The sequence below is a fragment of the Bacillus rossius genome, chromosome 1, assembly GCF_032445375.1.
Source record: "Bacillus rossius redtenbacheri isolate Brsri chromosome 1, Brsri_v3, whole genome shotgun sequence".
Classification (NCBI taxonomy): Eukaryota; Metazoa; Arthropoda; class Insecta; order Phasmatodea; family Bacillidae; genus Bacillus; species Bacillus rossius.
Window position 1 is genome coordinate 50,244,596 of NC_086330.1, and position 20,011 is coordinate 50,264,606.

At 41.2% G+C, this 20,011-nt stretch overlaps 1 protein-coding gene across 5 annotated transcripts in view; it reads left to right on the forward strand.

Moving 5' to 3' along the window:
* LOC134535821 (rhotekin-like) overlaps nucleotides 1-20,011 on the forward strand; it is a 334,139-nt gene that overhangs the window by 290,979 nt on the left and 23,149 nt on the right. For all 5 annotated transcript variants that reach the window (XM_063375148.1, XM_063375137.1, XM_063375128.1 and 2 more), the window contains one exon: nucleotides 4,224-4,417. In XM_063375148.1, the coding sequence (XP_063231218.1) occupies nucleotides 4,224-4,417 (194 nt within the window). The remainder of the gene's footprint in view (nucleotides 1-4,223; nucleotides 4,418-20,011) is intronic.

A 20,011-nucleotide genomic window follows, 5' to 3' on the forward strand; every position in this document is an offset into this window, starting at 1 on the left:
TACGTCGAGGGTATTTTGAGATTTGTATTGATGCTTGGGAGTTGGTCTGGTCCAAGGTCCGGGGCTCGTGGCGGCGTGGACTTGTTTTCAAGCCCGTTTGGCGTTCGGAGGTCAACTAGAGCTCTCGTATTCGATTCCCATGAAGACTTATTTAAAAATTTCATATTGACCATTTCACATAAACTGATAACTACTTTTTTTTTTTGCCTTACTAAAAAAAATGGAGCTTGTCAGCGTGCCATTAACAACGTTTTTTTTCCCGCACTTTTTTGCCAATTTATTTATTCATAATAAAAGTGGGATAGCCTACAGTTTACAGGAATGAAAGCCACAGCCACAACTACAACCCGAACAGTTCCAAAGTATACCGAAATAAATTATTGGTTAGGTTCGTTAAGTGACATAAATGAAAAGTACTTTTTTTCCGGGAGGGTAGGTTACGTTAGGTTAGGTTATCGTAACTAAAATGAAAGTTTGGTTAGGTTAGCGTTATTTAAAATAATCTTTGACCGTATAATATATAAATCCTTGCAATATGATGGTGCAGATCAATTGGTCAATGAAGCAATCCCAGTCAGTCATTTCTGGCCGGCTGTCAGGGATGTCACCATCGCCATGGCGGCCCCGGGGCCCGAATGCTCGCACTTGGCATGGATCCCTGGGTTTGCTAGGCGCACCGGGCTGCAGACTGCATTCATGATTCTAGATTACTTTACGTTTTTGAGGGGGTTTAGGGAACATGGCTAGTAGCTCCGTAGAGCTGTGTAGACTGAGGTAAAGTGACTATTAGGTTATGTTTTAAACTCGAGTCGCCTAGGCTGTGATAAGTTATTACACTGCGTGGGTTTTTTCCAGCCCTTCTGGAAGGAGTGGGTGGTGGTGAATTTTTATGAGTTAAATTGGTGTCCTATAAGTGAGCCGGTTTTGCTAGGGGTCTGGTTTGGACTTTGTCTAATTTCTTGTTAATTTAGGGCCGCAATAGAATTTACTGGTTTCTGTTTGTGAGGTGTTTACGTACGAGGTTCCCGAAACCGTGGGCTAATGACCCCCCTCCCTTTATCGAGAGTAGGGGCCAGGCCTGCGGAGGGGACGGGTCCCCTCGACCCACGGCCGGCTCGGGGTGAACCTGGGGCGGTGCAGCACTGCAGCCAGCATCTCTGCCAGCTCCAGCACCGCACCGCGCCCGGGACGACTCCAGGCGCTAGGAGGCTGCTTCCTGGAATGAGCGGGCCTCCCGGCCTCCAGGAGTCGAGTGGCCTCCTGGGTGGTGGTGAAGGCCCCCCTGTAGAGGTCGGTGGGGCGCCCTGTGGCCTCGCGCTGGTCCGCAGCCGAGACCGCCACCCTCCTCCTGACAGGGCGGTCCGTGTCGCCGCGCAGGTCACCGCAGGGGGCAGCAGAGGCGGGTAGTGACACTCTCAGACGCTGTGAGAACAGCAGTCTTGAGAGCCGCGGGAAGGACGCCTGTGACTGGACATGCCGGAGTTTCACAGGTTGATCTGTCTGGGCGCTGGTTTTCCCGCAGCTCTGGGGCCGGCTCGGCTTCTGGGTCGGGCTGTGTTTCGTGGGCGATGACCCTCTCGCAAGTGAGGACGGCCTCGTAGGTGGCCCACATGATGTAGAGAGCTGGAGAGTCGATCACTCGTACAGCCGGCATCTCGATTTTCTGTGGTGATCGGTTGAGGCTTTCGGCCAGCTCTATGAGGTCTTTCGTGACTTTCGAAGTTCCACATGAAGACCGTGGTCCATGTGGTGTGAGAGTCGTAGGGCCTCGAAACCGAGTGCAGGTGGCAGCTTCTGTTCGACAGCAGCTGGTGCATCTCGGTTCCGATAATCGCAGGTTGGACCTGCGCGGCTAACAGCGGTGCCTCTTGCGTCAGCTGGGGCGCGTTGCTCGTAGCGCACCACGTAGTCCTCGTAATGCTGCTTCCCGTCCCGCGAGTCCCGCGAGTCCCGCCGAGTCCCGCCGAGTCCCGCCGAGTCCCGCCGAGTCCCGCCGAGTCCCGCCGAGTCGAGCTCAAGGCTGGATTCTGGAGAGGCTTGAAACCCGTCGAAACGATCCTTGAATATCCCTCTGATTATTATTCGGCATGGTGCTTGAGCGACGGACAACACCTCCGTTCGCGTCCGCAGCGAGGGCTCGAATGCTTGCAATATGGAGTTACTTTCACTGGCGATCGGCAAACTTCGGGATTGTTCGGGTGTAGCTCTCATTCCTATGAAGTGTAGGCTTCCCATAGGAGTGCCTTTTTTTTCCATCCCGGTTGTTACCCAAGCCGTGTTTCACGCCACATTTTTTTCAACAGATAACTTCTCCAACCAACGAGGTCATTCTAGGAAAACAAAGGAAATCATTTTGGGGCACTAATCGCCCATGACCTATTCTATGGAATCGTTCAGGAATGGGCGGCATTGGGGAACAACATGAACCTGGAATCTGGTTGGACGAACAGGCATTTGAACCCAGCTTCCTTCCGGATACGAGTCCACATTTTACGGTTGAGCCACCTCGCTTGATATAGTAGGCTTGGTTTGTTCAATTCAAAACATTCCCATACAAACGTAAACTGTTCAATGTTTAGTTTTGCCTGTGTTTTAAGTTTATTACGTATTATTATTTTAATAAACGATAGAGGCTGTTATGGTGGTATTTCATCCTTGCACATTTTACAAATTTTAGAATAATCACTCAACTACGATAGTCTATTTTTTTCCGTACCTATGTCTACATGTGGAGCTTTTAAAATATATTTTTTATTCCAGGATATAAAGTTGTTTGCTTACCGAAAGTTGATAGTTTCTGAATTTATCACTGTTTTTGGCACGGGTAAGTAAAACAAAGATTTATGAAGTCAAGACGATGGCTGAGGCAGAGATTAACTATAAGTGAGGAGTGGAACGTTCGATGACGAAGAGGTGGAGGGGAGTATTGAGCTCTTCAATCCTAACTCTCGGCCAAGCGTTAGTGAAGTGACGCGACGCTCCAGTGCGTAGTTTTCGTTAAGCTGGAGTGACAATATCATAACGAACACGACACGACCCAGCCGACAATCCGTCGTATATCTCCAGCACGACAGATTTAATAGCGTAGGGTCACAATACCACGACAAACATAAACCCGACGATTTGTAATTTGGCTGTCGTTAAATCGTTCCAAGCCAAATAATTCCATAAAATGCAGTATAGAATGCGCTAAAAACAGTGTAGAAGAGAAAAAGGACATGCTATCTCAGCCCATCCTCTTTTCTTTTTTATCTTGGCTGATTTATGTAGTCTTTGAATCAAATGTCATACAGAATGCCATGAGCTTTAACTTCATTAACTAAACGTTCTTCGCTGAACTCGTCCATTCTCAAATTAAATCTTCACCAGTCTACAATAACAACATTTATCATAAACACGATGATATTCATTTATGTAAACCGATTAAGGCAAGCTACAAATATTAAAGTGTACCCACACGTAAAATAAAATTTCATTTTTTAACATTAAGATTTACCAAGTATATAAATATTTTGAATTTTATTCCTGTAAGATTTTCGTTTCCGTTTTGCTTTCTGTCGGGCAGCACGACATAACGAAATTAGAAATAGAATTTATTCCTTGCAGGCCGTCGGGGCGCATAATTTACCGGGAATGTTGAGCTTTATTCATTAGTTTTTTTTTCAGCGCATTATGAAAAAAAAAAGATGAATGCATAGCATGCAATAAAAACTGACGAGAAAAGGCTACATACAAATATTATTATATTTGTTCTTTTAAAGCATATACATTAGTGATGGATATTGAAAAATGGTCCATATAATTATAAACAATTATTCGTTGTAAATATTAGTGATATATATTATTTTCAAAAAAATTTCAAGTGTATTTGTATCTAAGTAAGGTGATGTTCCCGTGTGTATTATTTATTAAATAAAATTAGTAAATTAGAATAAACATTGAGCATATTTTTTCATTATTTATTAAAATTTATCTTTACTGTCTTTACTTAATTAAATTTTATACGGTGTGATATTGAATTATGAGTATGTAATTATTTCTAATGTTTAGAATTTGACTATCAACCGAATTTATAATATCACTGCAGTTCTTTTTATTTTGTGTTTATGTTAAATATTTGCATGCATAATTAAAGTTAGTTATCACGCCAGGCAAAGTGCAACTCGTGATGCCCGAGAGCGGCGGTCCCCCGACTGAAGGGCCGGTGCGGGGTGTGTGCGCAGGAGTTCGACCTGGAGCAGAAGATCGACCTGGAGATCAAGATGCGCGAGGGCACGACGAAGCTGCTGGCGGCGTGTCGGCACCAGGCGCAGACCCTGGAGGCCGCCAAGAGCCTGCTCACCTCCAACGAGCGCATGTCGGCCTACATGGCAGAGCTGCAGCGGCGCAAGAAGGAGCCGCCCTCCCGCGGCCTGGGGTCAGTCCAGTCCCCTCGGTCACCGCTCTTTCACTGAGCCTCGGTCCACCGTGCCGGCGTTTCCTAGCTCTCGGGTTTCGCGATTGGAAAGGAAATGTGTGACCACGGTGCTGCCATCTGCGGCGGGTGACGCGGACCAAAGTTCACAAAACCAAAGGGAAACTTCATAGTATTAACTGTTTAGTGAATTTTATCAAAATAGTCAGCATTCTAATGAAATTCTTTGTCGGAAATCAGGTTGAAAGCCGGGGTTCGGAGCCGTTCATTATATACTTAGTTTTAAATTTCAGTCTGCAAATAGAATGATTCGATAGTGGATGTAGCTGCTCCGGCAGCGAATCCTAGCGGCAGTTGCGGGAACTTCGCGTGATTCGCGTCTAGATTTCAGTGGGAAACACAATTTGCGTATATTTATCACGCTTTGCATTATTTTAAATGATTATACTCTAAATTTCGTCTCTGAGTTTCGTATTGTGTTTTTTGCAACACGAGAACACAATTTTCTCGTTAACCGAAGTTAAATGTTACTTATCTCTGGCGAGTACTGAAAGACTCTCTCACTTTTTTTTCTTATTTCCTGATCTCATGAACATTTTAATGTTTTATCCACCACACAGCTGTGCACGTAACCTTTGAGAAATCGATTTACAAATTAATTCGTATGCATTAATTTTAGCCAATGAAATTTCACTATCTATGTGACATCCATCGGTAGCGTCATATATATATATATATATATATATATATATATATATAATATACACACACTTTAGTTTAATCATCCCGCTACAGCCGACCAGCAGCTTGTGAACGCACATTTTCAACAGATAAATTAATGTACCTTATGATATACAATTAAAAACAAGATTCAACCATTTTAACCTTGCAACATATTTTTTGTTACATTTATCGTAAGTCACGTTTAACATGACTTATTTTTAAAGCAGAAACTAAATAAATAAATTTTTCGACAATTCTTGCTACCATTTGATGTATGTATATAGTTCCCAACTCCCGCAAAAGTGCCACTCTACTCTACTGTCTTTGGCTGATGCGCCATGAATGAACAATATTAATTTCCTTCCTACGGGCACGATCTCTCTCCTGTGCACACGGCCGACCTACCTGTAGTTGATAACAGTAGGTTCAAACACATGGCGGTCAAATATTGTGCTCGTTTGCCAAATTATGAATCCACCTTTCTTAATAATTTTGAGGAGAGATAAAAACCGAAAGAAGCCATCTTATTTTTACATAGTTTTACATTTGTTTCAGTACTTTACAGTTATTTATAAATTGTAACTTCTGTGTTGAGAGAATTCCCGAATTATTATTAATTGGCTGAAACAACTATTTTTCCCGTTTGAAATATTTTTTTCGAATGAACAAATTTTTTTTGGTGCGATTTCAATTAATATAATTTTTCGGCACGTTAGGACACCTTATGGAGTGAGAGTATTGAAGTAAGAGCCTGACTATCGATTTTCTATATCTGATCGCGTAGCGTCAGCAAATTAAAGTGTGTGTGAGGGCTTGAACAAGCGATGAGAGTTGGCTGCGTCGAAGAAGGGGGGGGGGGGGGGCATAGGCGTGCGCACGGTAGGTGCCACAGGTGCCTTGGCACCACCATTAGGGTTAAAGTTATTTGTTTTTTACAAGCACAAATAATACATACTTACAAAAAACCGTATTATTTCCAAAAAAAAAATACGTTTTCCAATCGTGTCGAGTTACAGATATGTGCTCATAACACTATCAGTATATCAATTATCAATCGAACCAACTATACACACGGAAACAAGCCAGGTGCAATTACTTGTGTTGTACACGCGGGCCGCGGCTACGAAACTTCTAAAATGTAAATACTTCTCCTAGTTCTCCTCGAATTACATAGAATGCGCGCTCGGTGTCCACTGTTCACTCCACTCGGCAGGCGCACGGAATAATAGCCGCCGTCCACCAGGGTTTATTTTTAAAAAAAAGAGAGAGAGTTTAGTTAGTTAAAAAGATATGCTTACTCGATGACTTATATGCAGTTGCCGATAAAACATTTTTGTTGTATTTTAAAAGTTAAAACTTTTGCCCACTCTTATTTGTGTATTTTTAATATTTTAGGTATGTTACAAAAACTCCTTTCATTTGTTGATTTTAAAACTTAACATTTGAGAATGTTTTTTCTAGCATTTATTTGGCGTCTTCAGAAAACATATAAGTACGGTTTTTCAAAGCCACCAGCATGAATTCCGTGCAAACAATTTGTGCAATTTACTTTATGGCTCAACAAAGCTTAAAACTGTAAATAGTTTAGTAGTTTTCCTGGTGGTTATAACGTTCAAAGCCATAATTTGTCATAAAAAAATGTTAAAATTTTTACATCTGTGTATTTAAAGTTTTTGTTCGGAAACACCTTAAATAGCACCATTATGCGCTTTCAAATCCAAATTTTTCCGGGGGAGGACCCCCGGACCCCTCGCTTTAGGCTCGGGGTCTGTGAATGACAGGGCTGTTGTGTAATCTGGCACCACCACTACTGAAGTCCTGCGCACGCCTGTGGGGGGGGGGGGGGGGTGGTTGTTTGTAGGACCTATATACACTTTCAAGACGAGCATGAATATTTGCTGACTGTCTCTGTGGACACATCGAAGTTTTATGCGTGACCGACGTGGGGAAATAAAAAAAAAACAGTCCTTGTCATACCTGATATGTTCCCTGGGTGTTATGAAAAGGTCCATGTCGAGGTTGTAAATAATTAACTGTGAGCGCAGTTTGGTGACATGTTTGGTAGCTTGTCTTGGGCATAGAGAAGCGAGTTGGTCTGAACCATGAGGAGGAGAGAAGTGTGTTCTCAGTGGACAAAATGGCACCCCAGTGTACCTTGTACCTTTCAGTTATAAAATGCTGGATTATAATGTCCCGAAATTCTCCCTTAACCTTTGACGTACCTAGGGTGACTGAGCGCTGAGGTTATACACTCATGTGGCGAGGGGTCGCCGAATTCATCCCTAACCACTAGTATGACTAATGAGCATTGAGTGTATTTGTGATCACATCTTGGATCTTCCGTCCACGCTAGCCGTGTGACCCAAATCTCACCTTCACCATTCACCTCCGCTCCAGCTTATTAATTTTCACCGAAAAAATGAGCATTCTGGTACGATTTTAGCGCTTGAGTCTTTCTTCATATCATCTTCGTTTATACTCATGCGTACCTACACTTAAACATAACGATCAGAAACGAAATACAAATTAATGATGTTTATTTTCATCAAAGCGTGTAACTTTTATAAATAAAATCAGGTCATTTCATAGTCTTCTGATTATTTTTTTTTATTTCCAAATTATTTTTAATGCACACGTTTGGATGTGCAAAAAAAAAAACTATTTTACGCATCACCGTAAGTTCCGTCTCAGTTAAAAAATGTCGTAATTATTGTCACTAACCTTTTAATTTTCCCCATGGCTACGTGGATATATAGTTCGGAATACCAGAATTATTTATAGAATTTGTATTAAAACTTTATTTGAAGCAGAACGTTAATACAGTGCAGTATTTTTTGTATTTTTTAGTTTTAGTTCTTCTTTATTAGTTGTTATCGTTCGGTGAGATGTCACCATAAATCTGAGTGTATTTATGTGTACTCTAAATCGCAGCATTTTTATTTGTTCACCACTCGCCACTATCTATAGCAATTTCCGACTCCTTGATATCACCATGAATACTGATTAACTTTTCGTGCCGCATTGCGCAATACTTGCTTGGGCATTCTGAGTATTCCAAATTTTTATCAGCCAGTTCAATCATTAATGACCCGCAGACAGGTAATTACGAAACAGTCTTGGTCGAGTGGAGCTATTTTAAGCAGTCTTTTGCCAATTAACAGCCGTGGTCTTGGACTCCACACCAAAACTGGTTTCGTCCGATTTCGTTCCAAATTGCAACACACCGTGCCCGTTTCGAGGCAATCTCCCTCATAGCAATACGAGCTGAATGGTGGGAGTGGAATAAGTGAAGTAACTTATGACATACGTTAGTAGTATATAATAGGGCATACTGGATCAGGCTTCAGGCTGTGGTGGTGGTGTCGGTGTCCGCCATCTTGGATTTGTGACGTCATGGCGGCAAAAATTCCTCAAAATTCCTCAAAAATGACTCAAAATGACTCAAAAATTCCCGTTTTAAGAAAAAAATTCCCTTTTTCGAGGGAAAAATTCCCGTTTCGAGGGAAAATTTCCGCATTTAGTCCTTAAAAATCCCAGCGGCTAGAAATGTCCTGATAGAGGCTTAAGCATCCTTAACTCAAGCCTCAGTTAAGCCTCTATCAGGATGTGACCTTGACCTTTGACCTTGACCCCGACGGCCTTCTTGGATCCACCATCTTGGATGATGTCATTTCGTTTTCTCGAACATTCCGGCATTGTGTTATCCGCCATTTTGAATTATGACGTCACCGTTGCAATTTCCATTACGGCCGCCATCTTTAAATTTATTATCCGATTTTAATGAAAAAAATTTAAAAATTATAAAAAAAAATTAAATAATAAAATTTTTAATAAAATATTTAAAAAACAAACATTTACGACACGGAGCTCGGAGTCCTCGGTTCAAACCCGACGAGTGCAAAAAAAATAAAAATGGCGACCGATCCTTCCCCCGCGGTGGCTGACTCCCTCCACTTTTTTTTTCAAAGCATATATATATCGTCAGGTAGTATGACGTCATGTCCGCCATCTTGTCCTCGTCTGCTGGAAGCCATCATCAGTGTATCGTCGGCGAGAGTGCGCTGACGCCATGTTAGTTTAATTCTTATCCGCTAGAGTGCAGTAATCATTTATTATTGCTGTGTCACCCGCCATCTTGTCATTTGGCCGCCATCTTGAAAATCCATAATTATTTAGCTAGAAATTCGGGAAAAATTCCAAAATTCATTAAATAAATTTGTAATCTATATACTGATCGATTAGGTCGACTAAGGTCCTTGGTACGATCTAGGACGATGCAAAAAAAATTAAATATAACATCAATTTAACATAATAGTAACAGGTTCGAGGAATTAAACACCACAAGTTCTTTTACAAACATAATATTTATTACATAATTTCTATTCTACTACAGGATAATTTGCGAAAGCCAGCAATCTTATAATCATTTAGTTCCGCAGCGGTGTGAAATGACTCATTCTTAGCTCCAATCGGTTTATACTAGACAGAGTCCAGCCAGAGCCTTTACAGACATAGTCCACCTCTTCTTGACAGAGTTTTTGAATACCGTTTTTAACAGTTTGCTTCACATCGTTAGAACTGTAAATTACTGCAGCCGATGTCTTGAATGCACACTTCTTCACTTTGTCATCGAACGGATATGGCTTTCCATATATACAGTCCAACCACAAGTTATATTTCAAAGGTCCGTTTGTTGCTACATCATCAGTAAGCTGATTGATTATGTACTCTCTGATATCATCAAGAAAATTACAAATGTCTTTCGACTCACCTAACGTATTTAAATAATAGTAGTCCTTCAATGTTCCACGAAATGCAGACTGCGCCAAGTAGAAGCCATTATCGTTCACTTGTAATGCGCCGAACACAGTCTTAGGTTTATTTTCCTGTTCAGACGTCATACCAATCGGTTGCTGCACATCGGTTTTCTTGCTTGTACGCTCACGAGCCTTCAACCTAAACCGAGGAGTCGAAATTTCTGCAGGTAGTTCAGCAGTAGGCACACGGACTTCACCTTTACAGTTTTTCGCATGTCGTCGCAAATTATCAATTCGAGTAAACCATTCATGACACTCATCACATCGAAACTTCATGCGAGATGGATTCTTCGTGCATTTGCTCCGCTCATGTCTTCGTGCATCATGAGCAAATGCGAACGACGTATCACAGTAGCTGCAAGGATACCGTGGTAATGAAGACGAACCTTTCAGACCCGATCCAGATACTGACGTTGCCGCAGTTGCACCATCTCCAGGCATACTCTTATGAACATCAATGCATCGTTGTTGCGCCGAAACCTTTACTTTCTGCCGAACAGCAGGACCTTTGCATGCCTTCATGTGCGTTTTCATATTATCTTTTCTGGCAAACTGCTTATGACATTTCTCACAAACAAACATTTTACGATATAGGTTCTTGGCACATTCTCTATTCTCATGTCGTCGAGCATTGCTGTTGTTTGAGAAAATCTTGTCGCAGTAACAGCACCGATGTTCGTTAGTTGTTGCCGATTCGGCATCCATTGAAGTCACCATTGATGGCGAACCAGCGTTCGCCGAGTTTCCCTGTGCAGCCAGCACTAGCGGCATTAAAGTCTCTTCTGCTGGCGGTACCACGTCTGTTGAAGTCTCCTCCAGTGTTGACATCGACGTTGCCAACGGGATCTGCTCCACCATCGTCGACGCTGACGTCATGGTTCCCGCAGTCGATGGTACAACCTCCATCGAGTTCGTCGTTAAAGTCGGTAAAGATGCCATCGAGTTCGCAAGAACAGGTAATTACGTGATTAATGCACCAGAAGAAACAAACTAGGTGATCCTTACACCGACGACGTCAGTAACAAACTAAGCATCCTGTTGTCTAGAGCTCGCTTATATATACATGCACCGTATGGAACAATACGCTAGTCAAATCAAGAACCATGTACAATAATACTAGAGTCAAAACAACATTAAAAATAGAAGGACCATCAACGAAAAGGCAGCACTTTGGAAGCACCAACAACGAAAAGGCAGCACATTTGGAAGCACCGACAACGAAAAGGCAGCACATTTGGAAGCACCGACAACGAAAAGGCAGCACATTTGGAAGCACCGACAACGAAATGGCAGCACATTTGGAAGCACCGACTACGAAAAGGCAGCACATTTGGAAGCACCGTCATCGAAAAGGCAGCACATTTGGAAGCACCGACAACGTAAAAGCAGCACATTTGGAAGCACCGACAACGTAAAGGCAGCACATTTCGAAGCACCGACTACGAAAAGGCAGCACATTTGGAAGCACCGTCATCGAAAAGGCAGCACATTTGGAAGCACCGACAACGTAAAGGCAGCACATTTGGAAGCACCGACAACGAAAAGGCAGCACATTTGGAAGCACCGACAACGAAAAGGCAGCACATTTGGAAGCACCGACAACGAAAAGGCAGCACATTTGGAAGCACCGACAACGAAAAGGCAGCACATTTGGAAGCACCGACAACGAAAAGGCAGCACATTTGGAAGCACCGACAACGAAAAGGCAGCACATTTGGAAGCACCGACAACGAAAAGGCAGCACATTTGGAAGCACCGACAACGAAAAGGCAGCACATTTGGAAGCACCGACAACGAAAAGGCAGTACATTTGGAAGCACCGACTGCGAAAAGGCAGCACATTTGGAAGCACCGACTACGAAAAGGCAGCACATTTGGAAGCACCGACAACGAAAAGGCAGCACATATGGAAGCACCAACAACGTAAAGGCAGCACATTTGGAAGCACCGACAACGAAAAGGCAGCACATTTGGAAGCACCGACAACGAAAGGCGGCACTTTGGAAGCACCGGTTACGAAAAGGCAGCACATTTGGAAGCACCGACAACGAAAAGGCAGCACATTTGGAAGCACCGACAACGTAAAGGCAGCACATTTGGAAGCACCGACAACGAAAAGGCAGCACATTTGGAAGCACCGACAACGAAAAGGCAGCACATTTGGAAGCACCGACTACGAAAAGGCAGCACATTTGGAAGCACCGCCAACGAAAAGGCAGCACATTTTGGATGCATCATCGAATAAGGAAGCACATTTGGAAGCTCCATCAACTAAAAAAGGCAAAAAGGAAGCACAAGTTACGAGATCTAAGTCTTAGTAAGAAATCATAATACAAGAAATAAAAACATTACATTCTTATAATTTAAATTATTTATTTTATTGCTTTACATTATACAAATGCAAGTAAAACAAGTCAATATTGTATGTAGCCAGCATTCCTCAGTTCCTTGAGTATGAAGGATATTTCTTTGATGCACGAATAGTTTCCTGCACAAAGCGAACCATGTAGAAGTCTTAGCCGGTCAATTAATATGTTTGGATCTTTCCATGATGTGTAATCATTCTCTTCTACCACCATCTTCCTTGCACCTTTATAATAAATATTATGATCTCTGGTGTCTTCCGTTTTACCACCAACCTCAGGGTAACTTTCATGTTTGAGACGGTGATCATCACAAGCTTGATCAGATTTATTTAATATATCACGTCGTTTCCATCGTTTCGGTCTCAGGACACCGCCACATTCTTCGATCTTGGCAGCTTTAGGTGCTTCATCATAGTCTATGTCTTTGTCAACAGCCTCAGAGTCACTGTAACAATCACCGTAGAAGGAATCGTCTTCACCCAATTTACCGTAATAATTCGATGTTGATGATGTTGAAGTGTCTTCATCGTCTTCATGCTTCCTTTTTAGGAGTCTATCATTTTTACAAAGTAGGAAAGATCTACTTGAATTCGGCTGGAATATATTCTCACTTTTCACGTTAAGGATTCTTCCATTGGCTTCATTCTTCCGTAAATCATCAACCTTCTTCAATTTAAGTTCTTTGTCGAGATCGGAAGAGCCAAGAAAATTATTGTCGTAATGCAGATCACTCTTCCTTAGGCTAGTAGATTCATCGTTGTCCTCTAGCTTGTACGCAGGCTTGGCACTACAAGTTCTGCCATGTCTTTTTAGGCTCTCTCTCCGCGTAAACGACTTGCTACATCGAACACAACTTATCATATTGCGCAGTGGATTTTTAACACAGTCATTCTTCTCGTGTTGTCTTTTATTCTTTCTCAAGATAAACTCTTAGTGCAAAACTTACACCTATGTTCTTTCGATACAGCGTCAGATCCCAAATCGGAATTCATATTAGTTACTGAGACTAATGCCAGATACCAATTGAGTGTTTTAAATTAGATTCAATACTTAAATAGAAATTTTTTCATATTTCATCAGCGAGAATTAATATATCTCATGCAAAAGTACTTTACGCATGTAGTTCTGCTTTTCAACAACAGATGTCGCCACATGTTGCTTGCAGATAAATAATATTTAGTAATTTTATGCGGGATGCGGGATGCTCACTAACGATCGCAAAAGAAGGATGGCTTCGTTAGACTCCAAGGAAAAGGAAGTTCGTCTTGCATGTTGTTGCTCCACAGATGTCTCATGGCGTAATATTAATTTGACTGAGTAATGATATTTGTTAATTCCACCTGATAAAAATATTGCAAGTTTTGATTTAGTAGCAGAAATTATCGAATTAAATGTAACTCCAAATAAAATGACATGTCTCATTAGAACAAAAAAAATCCATGCAGAGAGCGGTTTCTCAGAATAGTCAGAAACACTTGAAGAAACCACAGGAATGATTGCAAGAACACGGGAAAAACCATCAAAATATTGTCAAGAATAATCAGAAGCACACTGAGAAAACTACCATAATATTAACAATAATAATCGGAAGCACACGGAGAAAACCATCATAATATTGACCAGATTAATCGGAAGCACACAGATAAAACCACCACATGTTTTCTTTAATATCATAAAATTACAAGAAAAAATATTTAAAAATAAAAATAAATTAATAAAAAATTAAAAAAAATAAAAAAAATGCATAAACAGTTTCTGCTAGCTTGTAAACTTATCATTGTAGAGCAAAGATAGAGTTCTTGTACAAGCCAGAAATTTATGCATTTTTTTATTTTTTTTAATTTTTTATTAATTTATTTTTATTTTTAAATATTTTTTCTTGTAATTTTATGATATTAAAGAAAATATGTGGTGGTTTTATCTGTGTGCTTCCGAATAATCTGGTCAATATTATGATGGTTTTCTCCGTGTGCTTCCGATTATTATTGTTAATATTATGGTGGTTTTCTCAGTGTGCTCCTGATTATTCTTGACAATATTTTGATGGTTTTTCCCGTGTTCTTGCAATCATTCCTGTGGTTTCTTCAAGTGTTTCTGACTATTCTGAGAAACCGCTCTCTGCATGGATTTTTTTTTGTTCTAATGAGACATGTCATTTTATTTGGAGTTACATTTAATTCGATAATTTCTGCTACTAAATCAAAACTTGCAATATTTTTATCAGGTGGAATTAACAAATATCATTACTCAGTCAAATTAATATTACGCCATGAGACATCTGTGGAGCAACAACATGCAAGACGAACTTCCTTTTCCTTGGAGTCTAACGAAGCCATCCTTCTTTTGCGATCGTTAGTGAGCATCCCGCATCCCGCATCCCGCATAAAATAACTAAATATTATTTACCTGCAAGCAACATGTGGCGACATCTGTTGTTGAAAAGCAGAACTACATGCATAAAGTACTTTTGCATGAGATATATTAATTCTCGCTGATGAAATATGAAAAAATTTATATTTAAGTATTGAATTCAAATTTAAAACACTCAATTGGTATCTGGCATTAGTCTCAGTAACTAATATGAATTCCGATTTGGGATCTGACGCTGTATCGAAAGAACATAGGTGTAAGTTTTGCACTAAGAGTTTATCATGAGTAAGAATAAAGGACAACACGAGAAGAATGACTGTGTTAAAAATCCACTGCGCAATATGATAAGTTGTGTTCGATGTAGCAAGTCGTTTACGCGGAGAGAGAGCCTAAAAAGACATGACAGAACTTGTAGCGCCAAGCCTGCGTACAAGCTAGAGGACAACGATGAATCTACTAGCCTAAGGAAGAGTGATCTGCATTACGACAATAACTTTCTTGGCTCTTCCGATCTCGACAAAGAACTTAAATTGAAGAAGGTTGATGATTTATGGAAGAATGAAGACAATGGAAGAATCCTTAACGTGAAAAGTGAGAATATATTCCAGCCGAATTCAAGTAGATCTTTCCTACTTTGTAAAAATGATAGACTCCTAAAAAGGAAGCATGAAGACGATGAAGACACTTCAACATCATCAACATCGAATTATTACGGTAAATTGGGTGAAGACGATTCCTTCTACGGTGATTGTTACAGTGACTCTGAGGCTGTTGACAAAGACATAGACAATGATGAAGCACCTAAAGCTGCCAAGATCGAAGAATGTGGCGGTGTCCTGAGACCGAAACGATGGAAACGACGTGATATATTAAATAAATCTGATCAAGCTTGTGATGATCACCGTCTCAAACATGAAAGTTACCCTGAGGTTGGTGGTAAAACGGAAGACACCAGAGATCATAATATTTATTATAAAGGTGCAAGGAAGATGGTGGTAGAAGAGAATGATTACACATCATGGAAAGATCCAAACATATTAATTGACCGGCTAAGACTTCTACATGGTTCGCTTTGTGCAGGAAACTATTCGTGCATCAAAGAAATATCCTTCATACTCAAGGAACTGAGGAATGCTGGCTACATACAATATTGACTTGTTTTACTTGCATTTGTATAATGTAAAGCAATAAAATAAATAATTTAAATTATAAGAATGTAATGTTTTTATTTCTTGTATTATGATTTCTTACTAAGACTTAGATCTCGTAACTTGTGCTTCCTTTTTGCCTTTTTTAGTTGATGGAGCTTCCAAATGTGCTTCCTTATTCGATGATGCATCCAAAATGTGCTGCCTTTTCGTTGGCGGTGCTTCCAAATGTGCTGCCTTTTCGTAGTCGGTGCTTCCAAATGTGCTGCCTTTACGTTGTCGGTGCTTCCAAATGTGCTGCCTTTTCGTTGTCGGTGCTTCCAAATGTGCTGCCTTTTCGTAACCGTTGCTTCCAAATGTGCTGCCTTTCGTTGTCGGTGCTTCCAAATGTGCTGCCTTTTCGTTGTCGGTGCTTCCAAATGTGCTGCCTTTACGTTGTTGGTGCTTCCATATGTGCTGCCTTTTCGTTGTCGGTGCTTCCAAATGTGCTGCCTTTTCGTAGTCGGTGCTTCCAAATGTGCTGCCTTTTCGCAGTCGGTGCTTCCAAATGTGCTGCCTTTTCGTTGTCGGTGCTTCCAAATGTGCTGCCTTTTCGTTGTCGGTGCTTCCAAATGTGCTGCCTTTTCGTTGTCGGTGCTTCCAAATGTGCTGCCTTTTCGTTGTCGGTGCTTCCAAATGTGCTGCCTTTTCGTTGTCGGTGCTTCCAAATGTGCTGCCTTTTCGTTGTCGGTGCTTCCAAATGTGCTGCCTTTTCGTTGTCGGTGCTTCCAAATGTGCTGCTTTTACGTTGTCGGTGCTTCCAAATGTGCTGCCTTTTCGATGACGGTGCTTCCAAATGTGCTGCCTTTTCGTAGTCGGTGCTTCGAAATGTGCTGCCTTTACGTTGTCGGTGCTTCCAAATATGCTGCTTTTACGTTGTCGGTGCTTCGAAATGTGCTGCCTTTTCGATGACGGTGCTTCCAAATGTGCTGCCTTTTCGTAGTCGGTGCTTCCAAATGTGCTGCCATTTCGTTGTCGGTGCTTCCAAATGTGCTGCCTTTTCGTTGTCGGTGCTTCCAAATGTGCTGCCTTTTCGTTGTCGGTGCTTCCAAATGTGCTGCCTTTTCGTTGTCGGTGCTTCCAAATGTGCTGCCTTTTCGTTGATGGTCCTTCTATTTTTAATGTTGTTTTGACTCTAGTATTATTGTAAATGGTTCTTGATTTGATTAGCGTATTGTTCCATACGGTGCATGTATATATAAGCGAGCTCTAGACAACAGGATGCTTAGTTTGTTACTGACGTCGTCGGTGTAAGGATCACCTAGTTTGTTTCTTCTGGTGCATTAATCACGTAATTACCTGTTCTTGCGAACTCGATGGCATCTTTACCGACTTTAACGATGAACTCGATGGAGGTTGTACCATCGACTGCGGGAACCATGACGTCAGCGTCGACGATGGTGGAGCAGATCCCGTTGGCAACGTCGATGTCAACACTGGAGGAGACTTCAACAGACGTGGTACCGCCAGCAGAAGAGACTTTAATGCCGCTAGTGCTGGCTGCACAGGGAAACTCGGCGAACGCTGGTTCGCCATCAATGGAGACTTCAATGGATGCCGAATCGGCAACAACTAACGAACATCGGTGCTGTTACTGCGACAAGATTTTCTCAAACAACAGCAATGCTCGACGACATGAGAATAGAGAATGTGCCAAGAACCTATATCGTAAAATGTTTGTTTGTGAGAAATGTCATAAGCAGTTTGCCAGAAAAGATAATATGAAAACGCACATGAAGGCATGCAAAGGTCCTGCTGTTCGGCAGAAAGTAAAGGTTTCGGCGCAACAACGATGCATTGATGTTCATAAGAGTATGCCTGGAGATGGTGCAACTGCGGCAACGTCAGTATCTGGATCGGGTCTGAAAGGTTCGTCTTCATTACCACGGTATCCTTGCAGCTACTGTGATACGTCGTTTGCATTTGCTCATGATGCACGAAGACATGAGCGGAGCAAATGCACGAAGAATCCATCTCGCATGAAGTTTCGATGTGATGAGTGTCATGAATGGTTTACTCGAATTGATAATTTGCGACGACATGCGAAAAACTGTAAAGGTGAAGTCCGTGTGCCTACTGCTGAACTACCTGCAGAAATTTCGACTCCTCGGTTTAGGTTGAAGGCTCGTGAGCGTACAAGCAAGAAAACCGATGTGCAGCAACCGATTGGTATGACGTCTGAACAGGAAAATAAACCTAAGACTGTGTTCGGCGCATTACAAGTGAACGATAATGGCTTCTACTTGGCGCAGTCTGCATTTCGTGGAACATTGAAGGACTACTATTATTTAAATACGTTAGGTGAGTCGAAAGACATTTGTAATTTTCTTGATGATATCAGAGAGTACATAATCAATCAGCTTACTGATGATGTAGCAACAAACGGACCTTTGAAATATAACTTGTGGTTGGACTGTATATATGGAAAGCCATATCCGTTCGATGACAAAGTGAAGAAGTGTGCATTCAAGACATCGGCTGCAGTAATTTACAGTTCTAACGATGTGAAGCAAACTGTTAAAAACGGTATTCAAAAACTCTGTCAAGAAGAGGTGGACTATGTCTGTAAAGGCTCTGGCTGGACTCTGTCTAGTATAAACCGATTGGAGCTAAGAATGAGTCATTTCACACCGCTGCGGAACTAAATGATTATAAGATTGCTGGCTTTCGCAAATTATCCTGTAGTAGAATAGAAATTATGTAATAAATATTATGTTTGTAAAAGAACTTGTGGTGTTTAATTCCTCGAACCTGTTACTATTATGTTAAATTGATGTTATATTTAATTTTTTTTGCATCGTCCTAGATCGTACCAAGGACCTTAGTCGACCTAATCGATCAGTATATAGATTACAAATTTATTTAATGAATTTTGGAATTTTTCCCGAATTTCTAGCTAAATAATTATGGATTTTCAAGATGGCGGCCAAATGACAATATGGCGGGTGACACAGCAATAATAAATGATTACTGCACTCTAGCGGATAAGAATTAAACTAACATGGCGTCAGCGCACTCTCGCCGACGATACACTGATGATGGCTTCCAGCAGACGAGGACAAGATGGCGGACATGACGTCATACTACCTGACGATATATATATGCTTTGAAAAAAAAAGTGGAGGGAGTCAGCCACCGCGGGGGAAGGATCGGTCGCCATTTTTATTTTTTTTTGCACTCGTCGGGTTTGAACCGAGGACTCCGAGCTCCGTGTCGTAAATGTTTGTTTTTTAAATATTTTATTAAAAATTTTATTATTTAATTTTTTTTATAATTTTTAAATTTTTTTCATTAAAATCGGATAATAAATTTAAAGATGGCGGCCGTAATGGAAATTGCAACGGTGACGTCATAATTCAAAATGGCGGATAACACAATGCCGGAATGTTCGAGAAAACGAAATGACATCATCCAAGATGGTGGATCCAAGAAGGCCGTCGGGGTCAAGGTCAAAGGTCAAGGTCACATCCTGATAGAGGCTTAACTGAGGCTTGAGTTAAGGATGCTTAAGCCTCTATCAGGACATTTCTAGCCGCTGGGATTTTTAAGGACTAAATGCGGAAATTTTCCCTCGAAACGGGAATTTTTCCCTCGAAAAAGGGAAATTTTTTCTTAAAACGGGAATTTTTGAGTCATTTTTGAGGAATTTTGAGGAATTTTTGCCGCCGTGACGTCACAAATCCAAGATGGCGGACACCGACACCACCACCACCACAGCCTGAAGCCTGATCCAGTATGCCCTATTATATACTACTTACGTTATCGAACGAATCGGATTTAAGAATTCTCCACGTTGGAGTACCTAAATAGACTGCGCTTGCTTACCCGCATCGTGTGTGTACAGGCAGGCCCGGATTCCAGGCAGCTATAGCGCTCTGGCCAGATTATCTTTAGCCACCACCCAAACATCATAAAATTGTACAAATTCAAACTTAATTCTTATCATTTTTAAAACAGCACATTATGCAACTAAATGCAAAGGTTTTTCAAAGATCCAGGCTGTATTTTTTCTTATTTAAATTTAATAAATGGGGTTTGCAGTTCTACACTGCTGTTAAAACTACCGTAATAAAACAGGAGTTATAATATGCTGTATATTGATAATTATTACTGTACGTTAAAAAAACTTATTTT